This window comes from Passer montanus, unplaced genomic scaffold (assembly GCF_014805655.1).
Source record: "Passer montanus isolate IOZ18808 unplaced genomic scaffold, ASM1480565v1 scaffold69, whole genome shotgun sequence".
NCBI classification, from domain to species: domain Eukaryota; kingdom Metazoa; phylum Chordata; class Aves; order Passeriformes; family Passeridae; genus Passer; species Passer montanus.
In genome coordinates this window covers 1,391,293-1,418,997 of record NW_024372036.1, presented here as the reverse complement: position 1 = coordinate 1,418,997, position 27,705 = coordinate 1,391,293, and the positions used below count along the sequence as shown (strand labels likewise).

General features: G+C 42.8%; 1 protein-coding gene across 1 annotated transcript; it reads left to right on the top strand.

The window, feature by feature from the left end:
- Window positions 1-1,027: 1,027 nt before the first annotated feature.
- On the top strand, window positions 1,028-26,655 carry SH3BGR (SH3 domain binding glutamate rich protein). Its single transcript, XM_039729444.1, has 7 exons — window positions 1,028-1,218; window positions 6,877-7,062; window positions 13,319-13,399; window positions 19,541-19,756; window positions 22,836-22,865; window positions 25,057-25,167; window positions 26,161-26,655. The coding sequence occupies exons 1-6, from the start codon at window positions 1,174-1,176 to the stop codon at window positions 25,123-25,125; spliced, it is 627 nt and encodes a 208-aa protein (XP_039585378.1). The 5' UTR covers window positions 1,028-1,173; the 3' UTR covers window positions 25,126-25,167; window positions 26,161-26,655.
- Window positions 26,656-27,705: the final 1,050 nt, after the last annotated feature.

Here is a 27,705-nt window from a genome sequence, read left to right as displayed (position 1 = left end):
AAAACTCAACAGCATTTTTTACTCTTTATCTAATAGTGTATTTAGTCCTATCTAATAAATTCTGGAAATAAAGTATTAAAGTATTATAATTACTTTGTAATATAAATTATAATTTATATTATAAAGTATTATAATAATTTTAAGTGTTTTCAGGATCAGACATTACTATATTCAATCTTAACATGTGAAACATGTTTTTCTAAAACCTAGTCCACTTTCACCTCTGGCACAGGGTCAGCTTTACTAAGCTCATGTTGCCCACAGCACAAACAGACTTGGCCCTTAAAATTTGAAAATAATCTGTGACCATTTAACATTCTTCAAATACCTCTCATGCCCAGAGACCTCCCTCAGCAAGTACGTGCAGGCAGGCACTGAATTGTGGTGATTTCTGGGGTAGAAGGTGACAACCAGATGGAAAAAAAAAGAGCATCCTGGATAATATAGGAGAATGGGAATATTTTTTGCCGAGTATTCTGGACCTCTTCTTACACCTTCTTTGACGCAAAAAAGGAGAAAATGCACTGATCTATTCGGGTCAGGCAAATCAGTATCAGGCAGTGTCAGACACACATTTGTGTCAGGAAAGTCCCTGAGCCCTGCAGCGTAGATGATGATCGGAATTCTTTAAAGCTGAGCACGGTTGTAACCATGGCTTATTTCAATGTGATCTCTGCTATAATTACTGCTGCATCTTTACTCCCCTTGCTTTCCCCTTCCCCTCAAATTTCCAGCTACAACTCCAAAGCCTTGTAGCGATCTGGGAAATCTCTTTCCCAGGCAACCCGACAGCTTTGGGATTGCCCCCAGCATGAAGCTGCCCGCTCCCCGTCCCTTCTCCCTTCTCAGTTGTCCCTTCCCCCTCTCCCAAATATTTCTCCAGCCCTGTCTCATTGGTGCACTACTCTCCCTTGCCTTTTTTGGGCTGCCACCCTGTCAATCTAACGCAATAAGGCCAGGGGCAGGTGCAAACCTCTTGCTCTGGCTCCTCTTACTGACCAATCCTCATCCCAAAATACCCAAGAGCCAATGGAGTGGGAAAACCCGGGACCCCGGAGAGAGGGAGAGAGGGCAAAGCTGCGGGACCGCCGGGGGGAGGGGGAACATTTGGATTCCTCCGGGGATCGTGGTGACTCGTGGGTAGCAGGGCTGCTCTGCTGATTCACTTCCAGCATGGTGATCAAAGTGTTTGTCGCCACATCTTCGGGGTCCACAGCGGTAGGTGACTCCTTTAACATCCTCCTCTCACCGCTGGGATCAGCGTGGAGCATTAGCCTAGGAAATGCTAGAAAAGAGCTTGCATGTGATGAAAAACCCACTGGAATTCTAAGCAGGAACAAACCTTAGTTTTATTCTGACCTGACCACCTTATTCTTGAAAGTTGCTCAAGTTGTAGAGAATTCCTGCCCGTGCAGGCTGGCTTGCCTGTGAGCTTGTATCGCAGTTACATCTAAATTACCTGTCATTTCATGGATTTACTGCTCTTTGGGAAATTATTTGCAATATGTATAAACTGAAGAAGGAAACAGTGGGTATTGTATTTGTGCAAAAGTGATGCTGGACTCTTTACAGGAGAAAATAAAATTTTTGTTTTTAAAAGAGACTTTAGGACACTGCTCCTTCAAAGGGAGAACTGTGTCTAAAAAAGAACCTGGAGCTGGAGAAAGTTAGGCAGAAAAACTTCTTTCCAAAGCTCCTTCCTTTTTCTGGGTTTTGGGAGGCTTTTTGTTTACTTGGTGTTTTCTTTTTGGTTTGGTTTTCTTTGGTTTTGTTTGTTTGTGTTTTTGTTTGTTTGGGGTTTTGTTTGTTGGTGTTTGGTTGGGGTTTTTTGTTGGGTTTTTTTTTTGGTGTGTGTGTCTGTTGAAATGCTACACTGATGATTTTTAGCATTGAGTTCTACTGCTGTGGCTGTCAGCAGAGAGTATCAGCTGAAGGGAAGGGCATGTGAATAGTAGGGTGGTTGGAAGTGCGTGGGAGGTGGGAACCGGGAAAGGACTGTTTCCTTTTATATCCAGTTCCCAGATGAGCTCAGGTTGCAGTTTTCTTTGGCACTCCCTCCCTCCCAGTGACACGGCTAAGCAAACAGGCTGGTGCTCACACAGAGCTCTAACTACATCTCTATCTCCCTGACACCAGCTGCATTTCTTTAAGAAGATTCCAGAGTGGAAAAGGTCCAAAAAACACCCCCCACTTATGGCTCCATCATCTGTAGGAAATGAACCGAGGTCCTTCACTGAAGTTCCAGTTGGAATGATGCTGAGGAAGTTTGGAGTTCTCTTACCAGCCTGTTCCTAAGCCTTACATTCTAAAATTACTGTTGATATTTAGCATTAAAAAAAAAAAAAAAGCCAAAAAAAAAAAACCAAAAAACTCAAAAAACCCCAAAAAACTTCAGATACATGAGGAAAAAAAAAAAAGAAGAGGAAGTTGGGAATTTCAGGTTTGGTAGCTCACAATTTGTAATAAAATGTTCACTGCTCAAGTAGCTTTATAAATTGCCATGTACTCTTGCTCCAGTTTGGCCTGTTTTGATCTGGAGACTTCAAAAGAAAATTATGGAATCTTCACAGGGCAATATTCCTCTGTATTTGCTCCTTTCTGGTGTGCTGGGTGTGTGTATATCTGTTGCAACCTCAGCATGGGTTCAGATCACTGATTCTGAATTGCAATGCCAAGTACACCTGGAATAGTTTTCCACATTTTCTGATGAACATGGATGACTCTTTAATGAGTTCTGGTATATATAAAATAAAATTCACTCATGCAGGGAGTTAGCACACACCTCAATATCACTGAAATCCTATTAAACAGAAATTTTGTATCAAGCATGTGCAGCTTTTCCTGAGAGGAATTAATTTAATCCCTAAACAGTTTAAATTGGAAGTTTAAATTGTCCTCTTTGCACTAGTGAACTCTTCAAATTTGGTGGCTGGTCCCATCAAATGCATGGTGTTGGTTTTTAATTCAGTATAAGATGGGGCCAGCCTCTGGTGTAAATCAACAGAGGATCATTGGCAAAGAATGAAAAAGTCTCTATTTTATGTACTACGTGGTCACCCTAGTCACTGCAAGTGGTTTTCATGTTAATAAATACTTTGTGCAAGTGAATGCAGTGAACCCAGTGACATTCTGGAATGTTATAATTCACTGTGGCTCTGGAGCAAATCTGCAGTCTGTATTTTTCCTCTTGATGCTTCAGAAATTTATTTTAAATATGTCCAGCTTTTTTATCTTTCTGCTCCAGACTTAGCTGATATTGAACTATTCATTAAGGCAGGCAGAAGTGGAGACACTTATTTATAGCACTAAAAAGCACTAAATGCTTGGCTTGGAGCAAACAATAAAAAAAAAAATAATGTTGTTGCTAGTCACAGGGGTGTTTAGAATTTGGTAATATCCTGCAAGATTCTAAATTGAGGGAGAAAGAGAATTCATGTCTCACAGAGGAAGTCTTACAATCTTGCTTCCTGCTGCTTATGGTTATGACACCTCTAAAATACTTCTATTTCCTGTGGTTTTGGTGACATTTTATGAACTTTCCCCCCTTCAAATCAGCATCAAAAGCAGCAAAACCAGCAGGGTTAGGGAGGGGATTCTGTCCCTGTGCCCCCTCAGGTGAGAGCCCACCTGAGGCAGAGCTATCCCAGCCCTGTCCCAGCCCAGGAGGAGCTGGAGCTGCTGCAGAGAGCCCAGAGGAGGCTCCAGGATGAGCAGAGGGATGGAGCAGCTCTGCTGGCAGGAAAGGCTGGCACAGCTGGCATTGTTCACCTGCACAGGAGAAGCTTTGGGCTGAGCTCAGGGTGGCCTTGCAGGGCCTGCAGGAGCCCCAGGAAAGCTGGAGAGAGACAATTTCCAGGGGGTGCAGGGACAGCACACAGGGAATGGCCTTAAAGTGAAGGAATAAAGGGTTAGATTAGATATTAAGATTAAATTCTTCCCTGTGAGGGTGGGCAGGCCCTGGCACAGGTTTCCCAGAGAATCTGTGGCTGCCCCTGGAGCCCTGGAAGAGAAAAACTCTGGAAGTGGAAGGTTGGATGGGGCTTGGAGCACCCTGGGACAGTGGAAGGTGTCCCTGCCCATGCAGGGGGTTCCAATGAGATGATCTTTAAGGTCTCTTCCAGCCCAAACCATTCTGTGATTCTGTCATCCAGCCTGGCCCTGAACACTTCCAGGGATGCAAAGTCTGGCAATCCTTACACTCTAGCCAGATACCATTTATTTGAAACTTTTTTTTTTTTTAATTTTAAGGAACTAGTAGCTAGGGTTGGTACAACTCAAGCTTTGCTGAAAGAAAAACTGGCATTGCTGAAATAATATCCTGCTCATCACCACTTTCCAAATAATCTATGCCCAAGTAATTTGAATTCTTCCCATGCCACCAGCAAGGGAGGGTAAAACAAGCTCCTGCAGTCTCATCCTTCCTGGGAAAGGCTTTGCATGTCCTCTGTGTTGTTACACCCTACATCTCTCTCTGTGAGTGCTACTTCCTGGAGACATTTTTTTGGTTTCCCACTTAGTGCCACCCACAACAAAGGTTTGCTTTGTGGTTTCACACTTGGTTGTGTCCCAAGTCTTTTGCTCTGCCTAAACCCCTGTAACGGTGACCCCTAAGACACAGCACATCCTCTGCTCTGTTTATCTCATTGTCATAGTCAGAAACTCTTTGCCTTTTCCTTTAGCAGCATAATTCCATTACACTTCACTGCTTTACCTCAGCATTAATTTTTTCATACAATTTTTTGCTTTCAGACCTGGTGCTGCTTGAGCCTCCTTGCATTATGAACCTCAAACTGAAGAGAAATTATTAAAAGAAATTATTAAGGTTTAAAAGTTACAGCTTTCATAAACAGAGGAGCACAGAATCCCTGGCTCCATTTCCATGCCCTCCTCAGAGGCACCGTCTGTCTGGAGCAGCAGTTATTCCAGGAGCCCTATCTCCTGCAGTGCCTGTGTCCAAAGGGACAGGCTGGCCCTGGCATTGCAGCTGACAGCACTTGAGTGGCCTGGCTCTCAGAGCATGTGATGTTACTCCTGCTGCTGGCTCCTGCAGACTTTATTAACCATTTATACAAACGTTATCCTGCCACTTTCTCCAGTGAAATGTCCTTTGAGCAATCCTTTCTGCTGCCTGTGTTCTGCAAATGACTCTGCAGCTAAATGAGATTATTTCTTTTTAAAAAGAGAAAATAAGAATAGAAATAAGCAGCTTTGAACTCTGTTAACTACATGGCTTTTGACCACTTTGGATTAGTGTTTTCATTCAAAGTGATGCATTTTCTTTAGCTCACTGCAAACCTCTCCTGCTGTGACAAAAATGTACAGAATTTTATGTTTGCTATTTTTTATAAGCAAGCCTATGTGTAGATAGATGCTTCTTTGTACAAGGAAAAGAAATTTTATCTACTCATGAGAATTCATCTTTCCAGGATAATAGACTGTCACTCTACTTCAGCTCTTCTGTTTTATTAGATTATGGAAATACATAATCCCTGACTTAGTTCTCATCTCACTGCCTGTCCCTCTGATTTAAGCTAGCTTGGTGTCACTTTAATTTCAGGTGTTCAGACATCTGACCTATGGAGGACATGGTTTCAAATCACAAGATATAAAAATTACCTTGATGCCTCATTCCAGCTGTGTCTGGTGGCAAGTTCTTTAAAAGCTGCTCAGGAGCAGCATTCCTTGACTAGGGAAATACAGTGAGTGTTGCATTTTCAGAGTAAAGGGATGGGTTATAAGCTCAGTGCCTGCACAGAATCAGCATCATAGGGAATAAAAGGGTCAGGAGTGAATTTTAGGTGTCACAGAAGCTGTCTGTTACAAGCTTTATTTGTACGTGACAGGTTCTTCATGGTCCAACTGGAATGTCATTCTGTAATGGGGGATTTATTTAAGCACAGGAGCTCAGCTGTGCTGGATTTTCTCGAGCCTTAACTCATATTTATATATTATACCTCAAAGAGCAATGGCCATAGACTCAAACACAAGAAATTCCACCTCCACATGAGGAAAAACTTTTTTACACTGAGGGTGGCAGAGCCCTGGAGCAGCTGCCCAGGGATGTGGAGTCTCCATCTCTGGAGACATTCCAAACCCACCTGGACACTTTCCTGTGTTACCTGCTCCAGCTGATCCTGCCTTGGCTGGGGGTTGGACTGGAAGATCCCTTCCAATCCCAACTACTGTGAAATTTATTTATGCCTAACATTAAAGAGCAGAGACAAGAGGAGCGTGGCTCACAGAAAGCTGAATGTCACTCGGGACCGGGAGGAAGAAGGAGGCTGTAACATGCTGAGGACAATTTGTACATTTTCTGACCTTTGCTGACTTCAGGCAGGATCACCATAGGTATCTGTACATCACATTCCCAGATCTGGGAACACAGTAGGAGGCTTCCTGCTGAGCCTCATTTCTTGGCTGGAGCTGTCACTGCATCCAAGGAGGAAAGAAAGAAGCTGGGGGGTGGGTGTGTGGTGGGAGGGATGGAGTGGCAGCACTCTGGGTGCTGACAGAAAGTGTTGAATCTCAGCTTCAAAAAGTTTGAGGGCTACTGGAGAAGTGAATCCCACTTCAGGAACTTCCAACTTTCAGGAGGAATTTTTTCATGGAAAAAGGATTGGAACAGGCTGCCAGGAAGGTTTGGAGTCCCCATCCCTTGAGGTATCCAAGGAAGGCCTGGAGGTGGCACTCAGAGCTCTGGGCTGGGGACAAGGTGGGGCTTGGCCAAAGGGTGGACTCAATGATCTTGGAGCCTTTTCCAGCCTAAAAGATTCTCTAAACTTGACAAACTTGCCTGAGTTCTTGTAACAGCAGTTGCTTTTAGAAAACCATTTCCACTTTAAAGAAGGAATGTTGTTTTCCCTTTTTCCTACCCAGATAAAGAAGAAACAGCAAGAAGTCGTGGGCTTTTTAGAGGCCAACAAGATTGACTTTCAGCAAATGGACATAGCAGGAGATGAGGACAACAGGAAATGGATGAGAGAGAATGTCCCGGGTGAAAAAAAGCCTCAGAATGGAATTCCCCTCCCTCCACAGATCTTCAACGAGGAGCGGTACTGTGGGGTAAGAAGCTGTTGGGAAATTTAAGTGTTTCAGAGAGTGTTTTCTCACAGAAAGGGACTCTTTTCTATTAATAGGAAGCGTCAAACAAACTCCTTAAAACAATTTGAGATTCACTGTGAAAGAACAACTCTCAGAAAGCATTTTTTAAGCACAGAAAAGCAATGAAACAGAAGATTATTTATGGAGGGAAAATTGACTGGAGAAAGTTCTTGAAGTTTCAGTTAATTTTGATGGAGAGTGTTGATATTTTGTTTGTTTGGACTTATCTGGGTTTCAAGGTACCAGAGGCTGGGAATAGGAATCTTCTTCTTCCGTTATAATATACAAATAAATAAGAATGTTTGTTTACTGGAATAATTCCAGGATGTGGTTTGAATTATTGGCATTATATTGCTTATTCAATAAATATCAACCCTTCATAACAGCAACTGTAGCATTCATCAGATGCTTTCATATTTTCATATGTGCTTATAACAGGTTCTTTCTCTTGAGACAGTTTGTTCAAAGCAGAGAAAGATAATAATGTGCCAGCATGAATATTAGGACTGTGAATCAAAAGAGATAATCTGAGACCTTTTATTTTCTCCCGGTCTGGGTGGAAATGGCCAGTCTGGAAAGTTCTGGGATCTGATGGCTGGAATGAACCTGCAAAGTGCTCTGGAACACAGGGCACCCAGTGAGCCTGGTTTGGACTTACTGCACAAATCCAGGGTGAACTCCTGAAAGGTTGTACTGGGGCAGCAGGGACTTTCATGCCACTGAATTTTCAGAATTAACTTCAGTGCTCTCAAAGCAAAAGTTCATAATATGAATATTGGAGTGCAGCTGTTTCCTCATTTCCTCATAGAATTCCTAAAAGAGAAGTTGGTGTGTTGGAGTTCATGTGCATTTCAGCCTCCAGTCTGCACCAATAAAAAGTGTAATTTGATATATCTTACTCTGAGTTTTGTGGCAGCCAGTGCTGCAATAAATATTTTTGATGTTCCTTGGAGAAGTATATAAGGAATTAAAGAATAATTGCCTTATAAAGTGTTGCAACTGGTCAGTTTTGACAGTAAATGATAAATATACAGTCTCTACTGCATGTCTGAAGCTATTTCAGGAAGCCAAATAATCTACATATTGAAATAAATTCAAGTGAAGAAATAGTCCTTTGCAAAAACACCTCCATGGGGAAAGAAGTTGCAGCTACTGATTTAAAAACTGAATCAAATTTACAATTAGTCTAAAAGTCTCCAGAATTCTAATGCACCCAGCTCTCAAAGCTCAGAGCTAATGATCCCAGTGGGTGCATAACAAAGCCTAATTTATGGCATCATTATTTCCAAATAAATAAGGTAATGAGATTCATATCAGTGCATGAGGCTTACCCTGCTCCCCAGGGGAAGGTGCCTCGAGGGAGCTGCACAGGGAGTGTGATGTGGGCTGAGAACACGGCCAGGCGCTGCCAGACTGCTGCAAAACCCTCCCAAGAGACACATTCTACAATAAAACCCTGGGGATTTGCATTTGCTTCCCTGCACAGCCTGTGCAGGGCCAGCAGAGCCCAGAAATCCAGAATTGTTTTAGGCTGGTTAATGTTCATCTGATGCATCTTCCCCCGTGTCCCACTCCTTTGGCCTCAGCCATTTTATTAAAAGCATCCCTGAGGATTGCAAGGGTCTGTGTGACTCCAGTGCAGTATCTTGAATTCATGAAAGTCCTTTTAAAATATATTGCTCTCATCACTTTTTAAGGGCCTCACTCTTGTGGCACCTAAAAACCTTTGAATTTGTAGCCTGGCTAAATGCAGGCAGTTCATACCCATTTCCTGCTATGCCCAAATCACCCTTTAGCTTCAACAGCCCCAATCCAGTATATTTGTAAATGGGAATTGTATCTTCTATTAATCTTCATTTTCCTGAGCTAAACAAGCTTTTTACACCTGTCATTTTTTTTTGTAAGACATTTTCCCTTTCTCCTTCCTGCTATTTTTTATTTTCTTCATTCACAGTTAGTACTCTTTTTAAATTTTTTAATTTTTTTATTTTTTTAAATTTTTAAAATTTATTTTAAGATCAAGTCTGTTACATTTCATTTTCCCCCCATTCTTCTTTCTGGGATCACTCTTTTCCCACATTTCCCTTCTTATCAATGGCCTTATCAGTTGTTCTTATCAATGTTTGGTTCCCATTCACACATGTGCACGTTTGTACACATTACATCATGATGACCTGGGAGATCTAGCCTTGGGAGATAAAAAGTCAAGATTAAATATTTCCTTCCTTAATCTGAGAAAGGGGTTTGGAGAGAGACATGACAACCTTCAACTCTTTTAAGGGCTGTGGCAAAAAGTGAATTATTAGTCTGAATTCAGTATTGACCCTGCTTTGAGCTGGAGGTTGGTCTAGGTGGTCTCCTGAGGTTTCTCCCCACCTGAATTATCTAGGATTTTGTAAAATATGTTCTGCTCTGCATGCACTGGAGGTGGGATGAGCTGTATGAGAAGAAAATGCAGGAAAGAAAATTCAGATCTCGTTTTCAGGAGATCACCTCATTATCTCATTAAAGGTGGGTCAGAACCAGTGGATCAGAGTGATGCAATGGTTCCTGCCTTGGAGGAATGGTCCTTTGGGACATTGTCCAGTGTCCTCTTCTGCAGCTGAGTGAAATTTTTGGAGTGGTGGAAAGGAAAGGGGGTTCTGGGGACAGATGAGCAGTCTTCTGTTTGTGCTAGAATAGAATGGCAGGATAAAAAAGCTAAGCCAGTCTCTCTGCACATCTGCTTTTCTGCTGATACATTTTCTGTATCTTCATTTTCTGGGTGACCATGAAGAGCTGCTCCACTCCACAGCTTGTACTGTAAAGTGGAGGATTCTTATAGATGGATTTTTATAAAGATACACTGCCTGGGAGCAGCATTTCCATGAGGTTACAGAAGCTTAAAACTATAAAATAGCTGATAAAATAGCTCAGATCTTATTTTTCTCCAAGATCTTTGGTATTGCCACTTGAAGAAATAGATTAGAAATTGATTCATTTTGTATGCCTGGCTAGAGCACCAATTTCAAGAATCCATTCTAATCCATCAGTGCTGGCAATTATGTCCTTATTTGATCTTTTTCTTAAGCTGCTTCTTTGCTCATGTCTAGACAGACGTCTGCATCTGTGTCACTTGCTAAATATATTGAGCACTCTGTTGCTCTTGTCTTTTCTTTTGCGTGACAAAAACCCTTAGAAAACTAGAAAAGAAAGGAAATGTAAACTTCTGTTTTTCTTTGTAAGCTGAAATCTCTGCTTTCTTCTGTAAACTGAAATCCGTAGAATAGAGTGCCCTTGTATGTACTTTAAAAAACATCTCTGAATTATTTGGTAAGGCTTTTATTTGATGTTGAAATGTGCATTTGCAGCCCAGAAACCAACTGTGTCCTGAGCTGCATCCAGAGCAGTGTGGGCAGAGGTGAGGGGGGGATTGTGCCCCTGTGTCCCCTCAGGTGAGAGCCCACCTGAGAGCTGCCCCAGGCCTGTCCCAGCCCAGGGAGGAGCTGGAGCTGCTGCAGAGAGCCCAGAGGAGGCTCCAGGATGAGCAGAGGGATGGAGCAGCTCTGCTGGCAGGAAAGGCTGGCACAGCTGGCATTGTTCACCTGCACAGGAGAAGCTTTGGGCTGAGCTCAGGGTGGCCTTGCAGGGCCTGCAGGAGCCCCAGGAAAGCTGGAGAGAGACAATTTCCAGGGCAGGCAGGCACAGAACACAGGGATGGCTCCAGAGAGTAGGTTTAGATTAGATATCAGGAAGAAATTCTTCCCTGTGAGAGTGCTGAGGCCCTGGCCCAGGTTGTCCAGAGAAGTTTTGGCCACCCCTGGATCCTTGGCAGTGTCCAAGGCCAGGTTGGATGTTGGGGCCTGGAGAAACCTGGGACAGTGGAAGGTGTCCCTGCCCAGGCTGGAATGAGATGATCTTTATGGTCCTGCTCCAAGTCAGGCCATTTTAAGATTCTATCATTTATGTAACTGCTAAAGTCAAATTCATGGAAAGATAGGGACCTCTGGAGGTTTTTAGTCCAGCCTGCTACTCAGAGCAGGGTAGCTTTAAAGTTAGTTTATATTGCCTGGGGCTTTGGCCATCTGAATTCCAAAAGACTCCAAGATGGTGTTTCCACGCTCTCTCTCTTTGCTCTGACCTGGTTCTGTACCAGCACTGGGGGAAGAATTTTCTGCTGATGTCCACTTGACAAATTGCAGCACTAAAGACCATTTATGTCTTTTCATACAGATAAAATATTATTGCTTACCTGAAATAAATTGTTCCTGCTTACTTTTCTTGCTGCCTGCCTTGGGAACAGTTATCTTTAGTCATTCAGCAAATGGAGATGTGAACAAGTCACCATTAGTAAAGCATGCCTGTAAATAACCATAAAAAAATGATTCCATGATCACTGTAGGCATTCCTTTATCTCTTATTTAATACATGATAGCTTCCTCCTGAGTGTGAGGAAATAAGTGACCTTTCATTTACTGTGGGATGTCATTGCACACTCCCTGTTGCCAAGGAGCCCCTGATATCATAGAAGATTATACCTACTTCTGATAAGGACTTGTCTGGTCATTCATACATTTTACTTGTGTCCTCAGGTCTGGTTATCTACAAGGCTTTGTGTTTCTGGAAGATTTTAGTACATTTGCCATGCACTACTTTTCCTCAAAAAGACATAAAGTATCAAGTCCACTTCATTGCCTTTCCTTGTTTTCTTCTCTTTCTTCCCCAGCTCTTGCCATGTCATGCCATGGTTGGCTCAGGCTGCTTTGACTATGTGGTGTGCAGGAGGGCACAAGTTTCCTGTGTTTGCATCAAATTCCGTGTTAAATTCCAGCCATGTCAAATTCCAGTCCTTCAAATTGTAGAAAATCCTAATTTTCTTGTTTGCTGAAAAAAATCCATGACCCAATCCTTAATCCAGATGCAGACACTGCCTGGCTTGGATGAGAAGATGTTCTGAGAAATGGGTGGCCTGGAGCAGCAGCAAAATGTGCTCCAGGGCTTCTCCCAGATGGAGCAGTTCCCACTGGGTGTGACTGTGTGAAAGCCAATCTGTCCCTCAGATAAATCAGAGAAATGGGCTGTCATTTGTCCTGCCTGTAAAGCTCTTCCAAACTGCACTGAAATGTCATCAATTCCAGTCTTGTTGGCATTGAGGTGACTTCAAAACCATCCACTCCAGCCTTTCTGATAATTTATACTCTGGAAATACTAAAACAGCTCAATAAAACAACTCAGGTCCTTACCCAGCTTTACAAACAAGTCTCAAGGATGATTCAGCACCTTATTATTTACAGGCTTCTATTCTTGGAGTTATTTGGGATTAGAGGAAGGATGATAACATGATCAAGGCAGCAGTGTAGGGCTCAGCAGGACATGTTCAGTCTCCTGTCTCAGAGCTGCCTGTGATTCTGGGCCAGTCACTCCTGACTAGAGATTCTTCTGGAACTTCAATATTTGTTGCTTTTTACCTGTGTCAGATGTGAGCTGTGAAGTTCCCAGTGACAAAAGCAGTGATAGCAAAACTTCCTTAATTGATAGGAGTGCTGTAGAGGTGAAAGCAGTAAAGGGCATGCAAGCTGTAGCTGGCAGGATAGGAGGCATCCCTGCTCTTCTCAGCTCCATTTCCACTGAAAACAGGCATTTAATGTACTGGTTTATAATTTCATTTCACCAGGGCACAAGACATTTTGGCTGGTACATGGATATCAGAGAGAACAGCACAACCCTTTCCTAAGTCAGTCTGAATCTAACATCATTTTCTAACCAGACTGCCCTTCTCTAAAATGAAGTTTCCTTGTTACCATTTCACTCGAGCTATCATATTTACTGTTGCCTTTTATTTTCCATAAAGAAGTTCCAGGGTTTTGAGGGCCTATTTTGTGTCCTTACTCACAGCAAGTTTTATTTTAACATTTGAAGGGAATTTGAAGGGAAGCTTTGCCTTGGAGTGTACAGCTGAGGCACGTTAAAATGAGACAATTTCATCTGATTCTGCTGTGGATGGGATATAATTAAAGTGTAAGTCTCTGGAGAGATTTGTTCATTTATTCATTTTGCCACTCTGTGTGAAACTCCCTTTATCTGTGTTTTCTTCCTGGGGCTCAGATAATGCAGACAATTGTACAAATGCGTGGCCATTCTCATCTATGTGGGATTTGCTTGGGCTGGTCTCTTCCTCCTGTGCTTTTTGTTTGATTTTTCATACCAATTCTCTGTTGTTTGTTTGTTCCTTTCGTAGGATTTTGAATCCTTTTTCTCTGCCAAGGAAGAAAACATTATTTATTCGTTCCTGGGCCTTGCTCCTCCTCCAGGCACAAAGGTATGCCCTTCCATGGGGATCACTTATTTGATTTTGATAAAAAATGAACATTAGCAGTGACTCAGCATGTCACATTAGAGGCAGGGCAAGCAATATGTTAGATGTTGGAGCAGCAAAGTGTTCTTAGGGGAAAAAAAAGTGGCTGGTTCAGTAAATAGTAGAAAATACTTCTTTCTTGCCTTCTTTCACTGCAGGCTCGTTACCATGGCTCCAGCTGATGGGTTTGTTGTTGTTGTTGACACAAAGCAGTGTTTTATTATGTTCAGCTTTTAAATGTTGCAGACTCCCTCACACAATTCCTAGGTGGTGTTGGTTACAAGAAGCCTTCCCTTGCTCCTGACCACATTGGACAGGGCCAATCCTGGTCCCCAACATGGGGTTGGGATCAGAACCATCCCATCCTTCACTGGCACCATGGAACTCTCTCCTTCTGCCTGCAGGAGAAAAGGGCTCACCCAGCCCCTTCACCAAGTCCCTTTGGCAAGTCTGCCTCTGGTTCTCCATCACATTTTGACAATGTTCTAATGTATTTCTGGCAAAAGAAAAACATTTTATTTTTTCCCCCCGGTGTTGTTTTTTACAGAAACCAATGTGTTTTTTCTTTATTAGAATCTTCTTCTAATTAGAAGTTTTATAACTGAGACTGTTACAGCTCTGCTATCCTGAGCTCATAAAATATTGCCATCTTTAATGTGGGTGAGCCAACAAAAGAAATTAATCAAGAGAGTGATGAGCCAGAGCGACAGGAGAACTCTGCTGCATTGTGGTGACCTGGCTGAGGAAGTGCCTTGGAGCAGGAGATCTGCCTTGGTCCAGCTCTGCAGCAGCTTTGAGTGAAACATCACTGGAAATATTTCCTTATCCTCTTCTGTAAAAGCAGAGGGGGAAAAAAAGGAGCCTTTTCTAAGTGCTTTGAGAACCACAGCTGACAACACACTCAGGGGTGTGTTTTAAATGTCCCAGTTGTTATAAATGTCTTTGCCACTGAGTCCCTGCATGATAAGGAGAGTGATTTAAACTTTCTGCTTTAGCTGTGCCATCTCCCACCCAGGGAAATAAAAATGACTTGCCTACCTCACAAGGGTCTTGTGAGAATTCATTTAATTAACATCCACAAAGCCATGAAAGGCTTAAAGGACTGCAGGTATTACACATTATAGTCATTATAAAAGATATGTGGAGAATCAGTGAGATAAAGGAAATTGCATTTTTCCACCTTCCCACTCCACAGATTATCTGCTTCTTCATGCAAGGTCCTGGTAGATTCCATATCTGTGAAGCAAAGTGACAATTTTTTAGAATTCATTCGTTCCCAGCTGTCAGCAGAGACTATTACCATTTCTACTTTGTGACTACCTTGGAAATGTTGAAAATAATATGTTTGGTACATTCTGCTGGGCAGATTTGTTTGTCAGTGCCATTGGTAGCAGGCATGTCTTGTTTACAGTGATTAACTGCTGCCTTGGTGGTGGCTGCAGGCCAGAGACTGCAAATAAGTGAGAGTGTTTGTAAAGTCCCTGTTAAATGTGGAATTCTGATAGTCTCCCTTTCAGAGTCTATTCCTGTTTGTGAGAGACATACACACTTCTTGCAGAGGTGTTTCTCAGCATCTTCACTGCAGGAGAGGCTGCCTGCTTTGTCTAACAAAGAATTCTCCTGCTCTGCTTCTCTTTCTGCTTCCCCCTCATTCTCTGCCAACTCCACCTTAGATAAGCACAATGGATGGCTCGTGACACTGATTTCCAGCAGCATAAATCTGGAATTATAAGTCAGGTGTGGAAGAGATGGTGATGGTGACACATGTGACAAGGTTTCCTATTAATCCCTTCTTTAAAAAATGTGTGGGTTTTGGGTTTTTTCTTTTCTGGAATGAAGAAGCAAACTATAAAGCATGGAATCACCACAAGCAGTATGCATTTTCTTTCTGGAGATTTCTACTATGCTGAGACATGACAAAGATTAATATGAAGCTGATACCTGTTTGACCCAAATAATTCAGTAATTCTCTGATAGTGTGATTTTATCATACCAAGTACATCTATTGCCTTAAAGGGTGCAGTGTGCCCATAAAATGCAGTGACTTTACAGGAAACCAATCCATATTTGTGGTGCCTCAGCAAGGGTTTGTTAGCTCCCATCATCCTCTCTCCTGTTTCCTTCTGACCACAATGGTTTTTGTGTTTTCTAAAGCATCATTAAGCAGGGCTGAGCAGAACAGTTTTCTGTGCCTGAGAGAAGTAGCAGACATAGTGCAGCTTGTGTTAATAAGTATTTTAATCTATTAATACCAAACACCTCCTCACCTGAGGAACACCTGGTCTAGATTAGTTCCAGACACAGTTCAGGGCAGGCTGGGATTTAAGGGCAGCTGTGGTTGACCCAAAGATCACTCAAATTTGTGACAGATTTCCAAGAGATCCTGTTTAATTTTGGATTAGTGGCCTGAGTGATGTCCCAATAGGATTCACGTGTAGATCTGAACTTTAATCAGTGTAGTTTGTATGTTTGGGGTCACGTGTGTCAATCTCAGCTGCCTCAAAAGTTGGGTACATTTTTTTAAAGCTGGCACCATTTTTATGCTTAGTCTGACTCAGTGAACTCAGTGATTTATGTGATTTGAGGGTCTGTTTTCAAATATTGCATACTTGAAGCCTTAATCCCACTATTCTTGATCTTAATATCCAGAATCTTGATATCCCCAAATCTGTAGATACTCAAGCTTAAGTTAGCAGAAGAAAGCTTCTTCTAAATCTGCTTTGAATTACAAATTTGTGCTATGTGCACTTTATTTAAAGAGAAAATGACCTGTCAGCCAATCTTTAGAAATGGTACTTCATTTTCAATTCGTTGAAAATTAAATTCTGTGTTTCTATGGAGAGCCAGTGTGGCAATGCTATTCTGAATGTCAGAGTTCTCCATATAATTAACAAGAACTCCGTGTGTGTGTGTATGTGTTCTGGCTGATAACATGCTGCTTCTAGAGTTTAGTTCTTTCAGATACAACTCTTTTTTGTGCCTTGTGATCTAAGTATGTGATTCATCTGAGATGGATTCACACAAAGGGGTCATTTTAATTAGGATGCTCTCTGTGGTTCTTATGCATTTTATGACCCAGCCAAAAATACTGAGTGTATGGATTTTAATGAAATTTGTGCTGAAAATAAATATTTAATCTATTTCAAGACCAGGTTGGATGGGGCTCTGAGCAACCAGGTCTAGTGGAGTGTGTCCCTGCCCATGGCAAGGAGGTTGGAATGAGATGATCTTGAGGATCATCTTTTGGTCCCTTCCAACCCAAATCATGGTCAGTGATTCTGTTAATTTAAGCTTCATTAACACTATCCTTTTCATTTAAGAAACTTCAGCAAAGAAAGTATCTGTAAGAAGTTGCATTTCCTTAAGAAAATAATGTATTAACACAATGTTGCACAAGAGAATTTCAATGTATGTTTGTGTTACTACATATTTCAATCTTCAAATATTTTTTGGCTTCTGGGAGAAAAGTAAACAATAAACCAAGCTGAACAAATGTCTCTGTAGATCTGTTTTAATAACAATGCCACCAGCATCAGAGTGCAGTGAGCCCACAGTTTTATGTGCACTTGAAATGAGACGATATTGCCAGAAAAAGAAATTGTCTTTTCTCCCTCCTCCTTCCTCTGGCTCCTTCTGCTCCCTCCCAGCTGCTCATCCCGCTCCCCAGCATCCCCCACGTGCTGGCACAAACACTTGTGCAGCTGTGTGACAGAGTGGGAAAGTGCTGTGAGGTTTTGCTTTTCAAAGCTTTCATCTTGATCAGCTCCTGCTCCACTTCCAGAGGAAGGAGAACTTAGGGACCTTTGTGCCCACTCTCTGTTCACTGCAAGTAACTTGGATGTTAAACTGACTTTCCACAACTCAGGAGAAAATTGCCAAAAGAGCACCAAGCCCTACAGGCAGTCAAGTTTCAGCAAAAACATCAAACTGCTGTGATATCTGCTTCCTAACATTCCTGAGCTCCTTTCCATCATTTCTGTCCCCATCCAGCAGAGCTTGCCAGCAGGAGGACATCTCTTATGTCCCACAGCACACCCTGGGACAAAGATCCCTAAGCCAGCACTCAGCCAGTAGCTCTGGGGATAAAAGTCAGCCTGACATGCCCTGTTCTGCAGAACAAGAGCACTGGCTGAGGTATTTTCTGTGGTATTTTCTGAGACCCTTCTTGTTGGAAGGAAAGGAAGGAATCTGACTCCATGTTCTTAGAGGGCTAATTTATTATTTTATGATATTATGTTATATTAAAGAATGCTATACTAAAACTATACTAAACAATACAGAAAGGATACTTACAGAAAGCTAGAAAGATAATAATGAAAAACTCATGACTCTCCTCAGAGAGTCTGACACAGCTGGCTGTAATTGGCCAATAAGTAAAAACAACTCACGTGCAACCAATGAAATAATCACCTGTTGGTAAACAATGTCCAAACCACGTTCCAAAGCAGCAAAACGCAGGAGAAGCAATGAGATAATTATTGTTTTCCTTTTTCTCTGAGGCTTCTCAGCTTCCCAGGAGAGAAATCCTGGGCAAAGGGATTTTTCCAGAAAATATGACGGTGACAGATATCATCATGGGGACACTGGAGGAGGACTTTTGAAGTTTAAAGGACAGGGGAACAGGACTGAGAGCTTCTGTTTAACTGTGGAGACAAATGAAATCATGGAAAAGCAGCAAACCCCAAAGTAACCAGGTGGCTGAGCTGTAAGGGTTTGGTCACAGGGATGGGGAGGAGTTTGTCCCCTCTCAGGGATGGGAAGGAGTTTGTCTCCTCCCAGGGATGTGCTGCTCTTCCCAAAGCGTGTGGGACTCAGGGTGACACAGGACAGGAGCTCCCCTGAGTGCCAGGGGAACCCATCCCAGGTAACACCTCTCAGAGGGGGTCACATTTCCTTTTAATGAATAAGATTCTTTCTCTCTACCACAGATCACTTTCAAAATCTCCCACTGATGATGATTAGAATTTTTCTTCACAGCCAATTTGTACTCACTTTGCATCTCCCTCAGCACTCCTCCTTGTCCTATCCCTGTCTGATGTTTACCCTGATCTATTTTTGGGAGTGCCATCATATCCCCTCACAGCATCACTTTCAATAGATTAAAGCAATGAAGCTTTTTTTTGTCCCCCTTTGGTAGGACAGGCTCTCCACTCCCTCAGATGTTCCTGGACCCTCTGCACCTGCTCCAGTCTGAGTTTCTCCTTCTTGAGCCTGAGTGACTGGGACGGCACAGAGCAATCCAGAGGAGGCTTTTCCTCACCTCATGCATCTGAGGATTACATTTTTTGCCTCTTTCATTGTCCCATCACCCTCATGGCTCAGTTATCTCATGCTAATTTAAATACATCCATCTTTTTCTTATCTTTTTCTTCCTTGGTGGTCATTAACTGACAAGCTCCTAAAGTGCAATAGAAAAATCACTTTCTAATGTCTGACCCAGAACTGCTTGTCCCAAATAAGGTGACTTTGCACTTCATGCTCTTGCATTTCATCATATTTCTGCTGTTCCACTCGAAGCCTCCTTTTGTCTGACACAGTGTGGGAGCCACTGTGACCTTTCAGAGCCACCTGGCTGAAAGGACACCAGGATATTTGTCAAATAAAGAACTTCCCAGGAGCTGCTTGGTTATGGTGCTGGAATAAATGGACTTGAGTGACTGATGTGGGAAGAATTTCCTGATGTTTTTAAGCAAGAAAGTTAAGAGACTAAATGTGAAATCCTTTATTGCTTCTGTTTTCCTGGAGCTTTTGGATGATGTTTAATTGGAATTTATGCTGGTGGAAAAAGGGGTTGTTTTACTGAAACTCAAATGTGCCATCAGGGTGAACTTTGGTTTCTATTGAACTTTCAGAGGAAGGTTAGAGAATCTGCTATGCTGAGAAGTGCTTGAATTCATGTTTTCCCCACACAAATCCCACCTGGTCAGCATGCCAGCAAGCATTCTTTTTACAGGAGAAATACACCCTAAAAGGGAGTATTTTCATTTGAGAGCTGAAGCAAAAACAGAAAAACATTTTCCCAAAACAAGAAACTCAGGAATTTTATAGAAATGAGTTGTTGATTATGTGCCCTGAAGCTTACAATGACTTCCCCTTTGCTGCCAGGAGCCTGAAAAGTCTGATGCCACAGAGGAGAAGTCTGATGCCACAGAGAAGTCTGATGCCACAGAGGAGAAATCAGAAGCCACAGAAGATAAATCTGATTCCAAGGATGAAAAGTCTGATGCAACAAATGAAACTGAGGCACACACAGAAGACAAGGGAGATGAAGGGGCTCCTGAAGAGGCTCAGTCTGGCCAGACACCCCCAGAAGGTCAACAGGTAATTTTTCCTTTCTCTTTGTGCTCTGAGGGTTTTACCTGAGCTAAGCACGTGGGACATAAACCCACAAGCCCTCCTGGTGTGCCCAGGGTGACTGATTGCAGAGTGCCTCTTGGATGTGTTTTCTTTGATATAAGATGATATCAAACCTGGATAAAACTCCAGGGAACTTTGTTCTCATTCTTGAATATCAGCAGCTGCCTTTTGCCACTTGTTACCCCAAGCTTTTTATTTTATTTTGATGGTCATTGGGAACCAGAGTCTAGTTATGGAGGGTAATTTAGGACTAGACATCTGAGTCCTGCCTGGGTGAAAAAAAAATTTGCTGCTCTCAATGGCCAGCAAGTGCAGTGCTAATAAATCTGGCTGTAAATGTTTGCTGCAGGTCTGACAGTGACTTCTCCAGGCCTTGCAGAATCCCCTGGACAGTGCAGAAAGAGAAGCCAATGTTTTCCTTCCTGTCTGCTCCTGCTCTGGTAGTACAGATCTCAAACTGCAGCTCAGGTTTGAGCTGCATCCTTTAAGGATGGCTTCATTTGGGTGCTGACTCTTCCCAGGGAGTCAGGCCTGCTTGTCAGGATATTCTGTGTTTGGAGATCAGATGGTCCCTGGGGAATATCCAGCCCAAATGCATCACTTCTCACATCAAAGATCAGAACAAATGGAGTCTGGGGTTTTTTCATCTAGCTGCAATATTTCTCCAGAGGAAACACCTCCCTGTAGGCCTTTCCCCACTGCCCTTTTTAATAGTGATTGATCTGGTCACTGTTGGGCTGGAAAAGCCCCTTTTACACACCCTCAGGCACATCTCAGCCACTGGGAAGTCCCACTCATGATTTCATAACAGTGATAAGGACAGTCCTCAGTGGGAACTAAATTCTTCCTTAAGAAAAATTATATCCAAGCACTTTCCATGTTGCTATGAATTTCAGCTGGCAGGTGAGTGCCATCAAACTCCTTTTTTATTGTTTCATAAAAGGAGCCAAAACTGCTGCCTGGCTTGGGTTCCCTGCCCTTCTGGCTGGAATTCTGCTTTAATGCTTTTCAAATGAGGGCAGAATGCTGGAATTTGTCTGCAAATGTGTCAGGCAGCTGTGGAGGAGAGGTTTTGCACTGACATCATGCAGCGCCACTCCTATACAACCAGCACCTTGCTCCACTTCTCACAGAAGGGATTGGAGTTAAAAGTGGCAAATAGATTTCTTTGTAGTTTTTCAGGGAGGGGAGAGACAGAGGAGAGAGCACAGAAAACACTTTTTGCCCTGTTCCACCACCCACTTCCCGTGTCACCCAGGATAAATCACTTCAGTGCTGTGGCATCTGCCTGCCTTGCTATAGTTCATCCCAATTATCACTTCTGTTGGGATGGCATGAATCATTCTGTAGGAATTCTGCTATTCTCACTCACTGCAGACAGCACACAGAGGACAGGGTTAGATGAGAAGAGCAACTCTGAGGCAGCTACAGCGAGATGAATTCCACCTTTTGTCTCTGTATCTCATTTTTTGCTTATAAAAGAAAGTAAAAATATCATTTCCTTACCTGAGCAGGGTTTTATAAAAGTGAAGAGCTCAAAGACTGCCAGATTGCCATCAGAGTATCTCCACTGGATGTTAAGTCCTAAAGGATAGAGGTATTTTCAACACAAACATTTGAAAGATGGCAGTTTTATGTTCCATGGCTGAATTAATATGCCAGTGGGAATTCAGTACTGAAATTTTGGCCTTATTTAGCACTGCTTCAAACCACCCCCAAAATGACTCCCATTGTGGGGTGTAACCAAGCCAGCTTTTCTCCAGTGGCTTTGCAGGAGAAATGTCAGCGCTGTGGAAAATTCTGGAATTACCTCAGCTTTTGCCAGTGAGCCCAGGCCAGAAACCAGAACAAACTGGGGCTGGCTCAGCCCTGGGGCTGCAGGAGGCTCCAGGTTTCAGGAGGCTCCTCCCGTGCTCAGGAGCAGGGGATGTTCAGTGTGGAGCTTGCAGCTCTCTGCACCTTCTGCTGCTGCTCCTGGGAGATGCAGAAATGCAGAAGCTCCAGGTTTTTGTCTGCATGGATGCAGTGCCCCATTCCTGCTTTGTCTGTCCCTTTGGTTTTGAGTTTCCTGAGGAGAAGACTGAGCTCCAGCTCACATGGACCCTGCTGGTCACTCCATGTGCTGGTAATAAATTTTCTGTGTTTCACTGTCTGATTTTGAATTCAGATTTAAGCTTGGAGGTTCGAGTATTTTTTAAGTGGTGTCCCAGTTAAATCAGTTTTCAGTACAGATTAGGCTGCCTTCAGGGCAAAATTATTTTAGAAACATGTTGAAAAATCATATTATAATGCAAGTCTGTATCCTGTCTCAGCAATTCCTCAGGCCATATTTAAACCTTGGCACTGCAATTCACTCCCTTAAGTCATTCCATGAGAACTCAAATCAACCCCTCTGCCTTCTGTGTGGCACTGTGACATTTGTCTCTTGTCTTTGGGAGTTTGTGTAGGATCAGCTCTTTCCCCCAAAAGCCAGCTTAGGATCCACCATTAAATTCTATTCACTTAAAAAAAAAAATCTCTTTTATCACTTCTGCTCAATCTACAGTCTAAAACCAGCTTGTATTATTTTTTATTCCCTGTTGAGCCAAGGCATCTGTTGCAGCCTACAACACTTAACAGAATCACAAGACAAATTCTGAATGATGATATATAGCATAGATAAGACTCTCTGTAATTCTGATTATACTTACATTTTGTAGACCAGCTAATTACCAAAAAAAAAAAAACTGCAAAAACTCCACCTGGACAAGGGAACAAAACCCAGCTTCAAATCTTTGTTTGCCAATGAAGCAGTTTTGATTGCAAGTAACTGAGGAAAAGGGAGCTCAATTTAATGATTTTATACCATTTTCCAGCATAAAAGTTAAGCTTGAATGTGCTTTGTGAGTTAATTTGGAGGACAGTATCTCCAAATGAGTCCAGTGAATTCCACATAATTTTCCTAAATTTAGTGTTTAACTTCTGCTGTGTTTACCCTGTCTCATTTCTGTTATTCTTTCTTTATTTTATCTTTTTAATATTTTTTTTTGTATCTCATCTGTAGGAAGGCGAGGAAGAACATGCAGCAACAGGGGTATAGTACACCTGGATATTTTATTAACATCTTTTGTTTGTGTGTATTTAATTTCTTTTCAGTCCTTTTGCTTCACTCACAAGCTGGTAAATTCTTATTCATGAAAGTAAACACACCACAGTCATATTCTGCTAGAGATAATGATTGGTCCTATTGTGGTGTTATTGACTGGGAACAAAGATGGGCCTTTAATCATTAAAAGCTGTAAATGGAATGGAAATTGTCCGTCACAGAGCCTTCAATATAATTTGCCAAGGACTCCCATGACAAGTCCATCTTTGATAATCACTGACTGACACCATGCTGTGATTGCATTTTCAGTGTGAAAGACTTGTTCTGACAATTTAGGCAGTTCTGCCCATAAAGGAGATATTTCCCTTGTGAGAATTTCTAACACCCAGGTGCAAATCCTCAAACACTTTTCTGCTTTGCCCAAACCTTCAGGATCACCCAGTGCCACCCCAGCCCCACCAGCATCACCCCAAACCCTGTCCCCAAGGGCCACATCCAGACTCCTCTGGGCCAATTCCAGTGACTCCAAACCTCCCTGGGCAGCTCAGCCCAAGGCCTGACCACTCTGCCAGGGAAATTTTCTAATCTCCAATCTGAACCTCTTTCCATGCAATTTAAGGCCATTTCCTTTGTCCTTTCACTGGCAGCAGAACCCAAACCCCCCTCACTGCCCCTCCTGTCAGGAGCTGTGCAGAGCAATGAGGTCCCCCTGAGCCCCCTTTTCTCCACCCTGAACCTCCCCAGCTCCCTCAGCTGCTCCTCCCAGGATGTTTTTTCCTGACCCTAAAGCTCCTGGAGCCATGGGCAAAGTGCAGAGGTTCCTGGAGAGGCTGGTGAGGGCCACCAAGCCTGGCTAATTTTGCCCTGGCACCACCAACTAATGCTTCAAGCAAGACAAAGAACCAAATTTTCCCTTTAAAAGTTATTTTACTTGAATTTTGGATGGAAGTTGGTAATGTCTGAAAGATGTGGTTTGTCAGTGGGATCTCCTGGCCTTGTGTCAGAGTTCTCATGAGATAAAAAAGGCACCTTTCCTGGGGGAAAATGCAATGTCTGAAAGATGTGGTTTGTCAGTGGGATCTCCTGGCATGAGATAAAAAAGGCACCTTTCCATGCCCAGAGAGGCAATACTCCTTTGGCATAAGAACTTCTAATCCACAGATGTTTGTGTTACATTTCTGGTTTTTCAGAATGTGATTCTTTAGTTCAATGTTTTTCCCTGGAAAAACATTCCCTGAAACCAGGAATCTGATTCAAACAGCTCCATTCCCAAGCAGGTATTTAAGCAGGATTTCACTTCAGCAACTCAGGTGTGACTCCTGCAGAGACAGGAGGTGCCTGGGAGGGAAAACAAAGCTCTGGGCTGCTCATGAACAACCTGCAGTCCTGGCTGAAAGCTCATTATTGATTCTTTGATTGGTTATTTGATTGTGCCAGGAAGAAATTCACAAAATCACTTTTGCAGTCCAAGCAGTTTGTGAAGGGGCTGCAGATTGAGATAAAGCTGATTCATACACATGGGAGTGCCTTTGGACAAGGGATGGCTGGAAGAGGAGCAGAGGAGCCCACAAAGCAATTTCCAGCTGTTTTTCAGAGCAGAGCTTAATTTATTCTAGAAAGAGAATAAGCAGAGATTCTTGTCTGTGTGACACAAATTTTTTCAGATAACTGTTGATTGAAGCAAAGGGCTGTTGTCATTCAATTGTGTCATTTCTCCTGCATAAAAGAGAGAAATAAGAACTTTAGAGATAGAAACAAGGCTATGTTATCTGATTCCAGGTGATTTTTAGATAATTCAGGAGTCTAGTGCCATGAATCTTTAGTTGTTTACTGCTTCAGGAAAGTGTATAATTAAAAATACTAAACTTTTTGTCATACTTACATATATTTAATATTCTTATTTTGATTTTTAGCACCTATTTGCAGATTAACCACGTGTTCTAACCTTCCTAGGAAGAGGATTCTTATAGTCCTGCATGTGCCTATAAACTCCATGAAATAAAGCCCTGCCATGTTGAGATAAAAAACTCTATATATTAACTCTGGTTTTGAATGTCAAAGAATACTGCATTTACTAGAAATAGAACAAGTGTAAAAGCAGAGCTTTGCATTTCAAGACTGTTTATTTTTTTCTTTAGATTCCTATATGATAACTACAAATATTTTCTATTAAAAAAAGGAAGAAGAAGAAGAAAAGCAGGGAGAGGGAGAAGAAAAGGAAGAGGTGGAGGAGCAGGAAGAGTCTTAGTACCGTTCCCTATGACACAGTATTTCTTGAACAGGTTTTCAGGTAAATATTGAGGCATCAAGCACAGTTTCTAAATGCCCTTACAGTAAGATAAAATTGCAATTTTTGTAATTATTGTTGTGGACAGGTGAAGTGTCCATGCCTAAAGTACCCAGCTGATGACTCAAAAGTAGGATTTAACTGTTGTAGCTTGTCTTTCACATGGAATAAGAATTATTCCCTCTCCTCTCTTACTCAGCTACTGATTCCACTGCAGCTTTTAGGAGCTCTATGCCTCACATGAATTCCTCTCTCAAATTCAGTTGAAAACTTAAAATACTGGTAAGAGAGAGGAGCCTGATGGGAAATATGACTCAGTATAAAACTACTGAAAATAGGCCAAATTTAAAGCCACAAAAGAGGAAGCACCTGGAAGGCAGAGTTTGTCCTGTGTGGATGTGTGAGCACACCAGCACTGCTCAAGTTCTGCCAGCATGTGCTTTCTAATTTTAATTTTCAGGTTTTCAGGTTTTCTCCTTCCTCTGTCCATTCTCCCCTGCATTGGAATACAGATGAGAAAATCACTTTCTGGGGAGAAACTCAAGCTTAGAAGAGAGTTGGAACTTCCAGCAGATTTCCCTTTGGGTGATGGGACTTCCTCCTGATCACAGATACAAAATGCTCTTTCTAGGATCCATAGACTCATGGAATGGTTTGGGTTGGGAAGGACCTGGAAGATGACCCAGTTCCAACCCCTCTGCCATGGGCAGGGACACCTTCCACTATCCCAGGCTGCTCCAAGGCCCATCCAGCCTGTCCTGGGCTGGATTCCCAGCTGACTCAGACTCTGAGGTAGCTGCCAAAGGTTTCACCAACCAGGTGCAGGTGGGATTTCTCAACAGGGCAGGAAATCCATCACTTCTTAGATGCCGCCTCTCCCAAATCCGGGTTCATCTGTTGCATGGGAATTAATTCATCACAGCATTGTGCAGAGTTCAGATCTGTAACATCACACAAGTGCTGAGTTCTAATTGATTTTTCTTTGTTTTTGCTCAGGAAGCACCAGCTGGAGCCACCCCACCAAAGAAAAGAAAATCCCTTTCTCAAGCAAAGCACCACTACCTTTAGTGCCTGTATGAACATAAAACCAGAACACAGCCACCACTCTGTCCCACCTGTAACCTTTATATATATATTTGGTATTCCACTTGCTTGTTAAAATGCACCTCGTGTCTGACAGATGGTATTTCAGTCAATTGTTATGTGTTGGGGTAGTTTTGTCCATGTCACATTTAGATTGTGAGCTCTCCAGGGCAGGAACCACGTGTCTCTTCATGTCCAAACACTGCCAAGCACGTTGCTGCCACTCAGCAGCACTCACACCCCTGATGTCTTCAGAGGAAAAGAAATTCAGCACTGAAAACTGCAAAGAGGCTTCCTGTACACAAGCCATGTGAGTCACTTCTCCCTCAGCTGGCATTTGAAAATGATTGAGATTCCCATTGTGCAGCAGTTTAAATAAATGTGTTTTCTTGTCTGCTAAAGCATTAATTTATCTGTGCTGCAGATGTTTTCTCCATCCTTAGGGCTGTGGGCTCTACAAAGCTATGGAATCACAGAATCATGGAATTGTTTTTTGTTGGAAGGGACCTTAAAGATAATCCAGTTTCCACAATCTGAGGTTGCTCAGAGCTCCATCCAACCTGGCCTTGGACAGTTCCAGGGATGGGGCAGCCACAGCTTCTCTCAATAACCTCTGCCAGGGCCTCTCACAATAAAGAATTTCTTCTCAATATCCCATCTAAACCTACTTTCTGTCAGCGTGAATCCATTCCCTGTGTGCTGTCCCTGCCTGCCCTGGAAATTGTCTCTCTCCAGCTTTCCTGGGGCTCCTGCAGGCCCTGCAAGGCCACCCTGAGCTCAGCCCAAAGCTTCTCCTGTGAACAATGCCAGCTGTGCCAGCCTTTCCTGCCAGCAGAGCTGCTCCATCCCTCTGCTCATCCTGGAGCCTCCTCTGGGCTCTCTGCAGCAGCTCCACGTCCTTCCAAAATCATCAGCTCAAGGTGCAGCAGTGGCCAAGACCCAGGGAAATGCACTGTCAGCAGACTGGCAGGGCTTTGCAGCCCTACAAACCTGGCTGTGTTGAACAGGTTGTGCAGTCTGGTCTCAGGAAAGTCCTGGAGATGTGAGAAACACAGAGAGATCAGCAGCTGGAGAGGATGAAACAGCTGCTCCATGAGGAGGCTGGAAAGACTTTTCAATTTGGAGAGGAAGCCAAAGAAGCTACAAAAAAATCATAAAGATGAATGCAGAACAGTGAGTCAGAAAATCCTGCAACACCATAATGAAAATTAGCAGACACAATGAAATTAATAGATTGGCTTGAAAGAGAAAAGAGATAATGTTTTATGCAGTGAGTCAGGAAATTTTGGAATTCGTTGTCACAAGGTCAATGCCAATGTGTAGGGACTGGGCAATGTCAGTAACAAGAGGGTCATAAATGGATACTCGAGCCTGGGATGTGTCCATCCTGAATCCAAGGAATCACAGATGCTGGGACTGGCAGCAAAAGGATTTAAATATTGCTATTCCTAAACAGTT

Bases quoted from the DNA above. Each gene is read 5' to 3' on its own strand.
- SH3BGR (XM_039729444.1), top strand. From the start codon at position 1,174: ATGGTGATCAAAGTGTTTGTCGCCACATCTTCGGGGTCCACAGCG. The intron at 13,400-19,540 runs GTATGCCCTTCC...CTTTGCTGCCAG, and splicing joins CTCCTCCTCCAGGCACAAAG to GAGCCTGAAAAGTCTGATGC. The intron at 22,866-25,056 runs GTATAGTACACC...TATTAAAAAAAG, and splicing joins AAGAACATGCAGCAACAGGG to GAAGAAGAAGAAGAAAAGCA.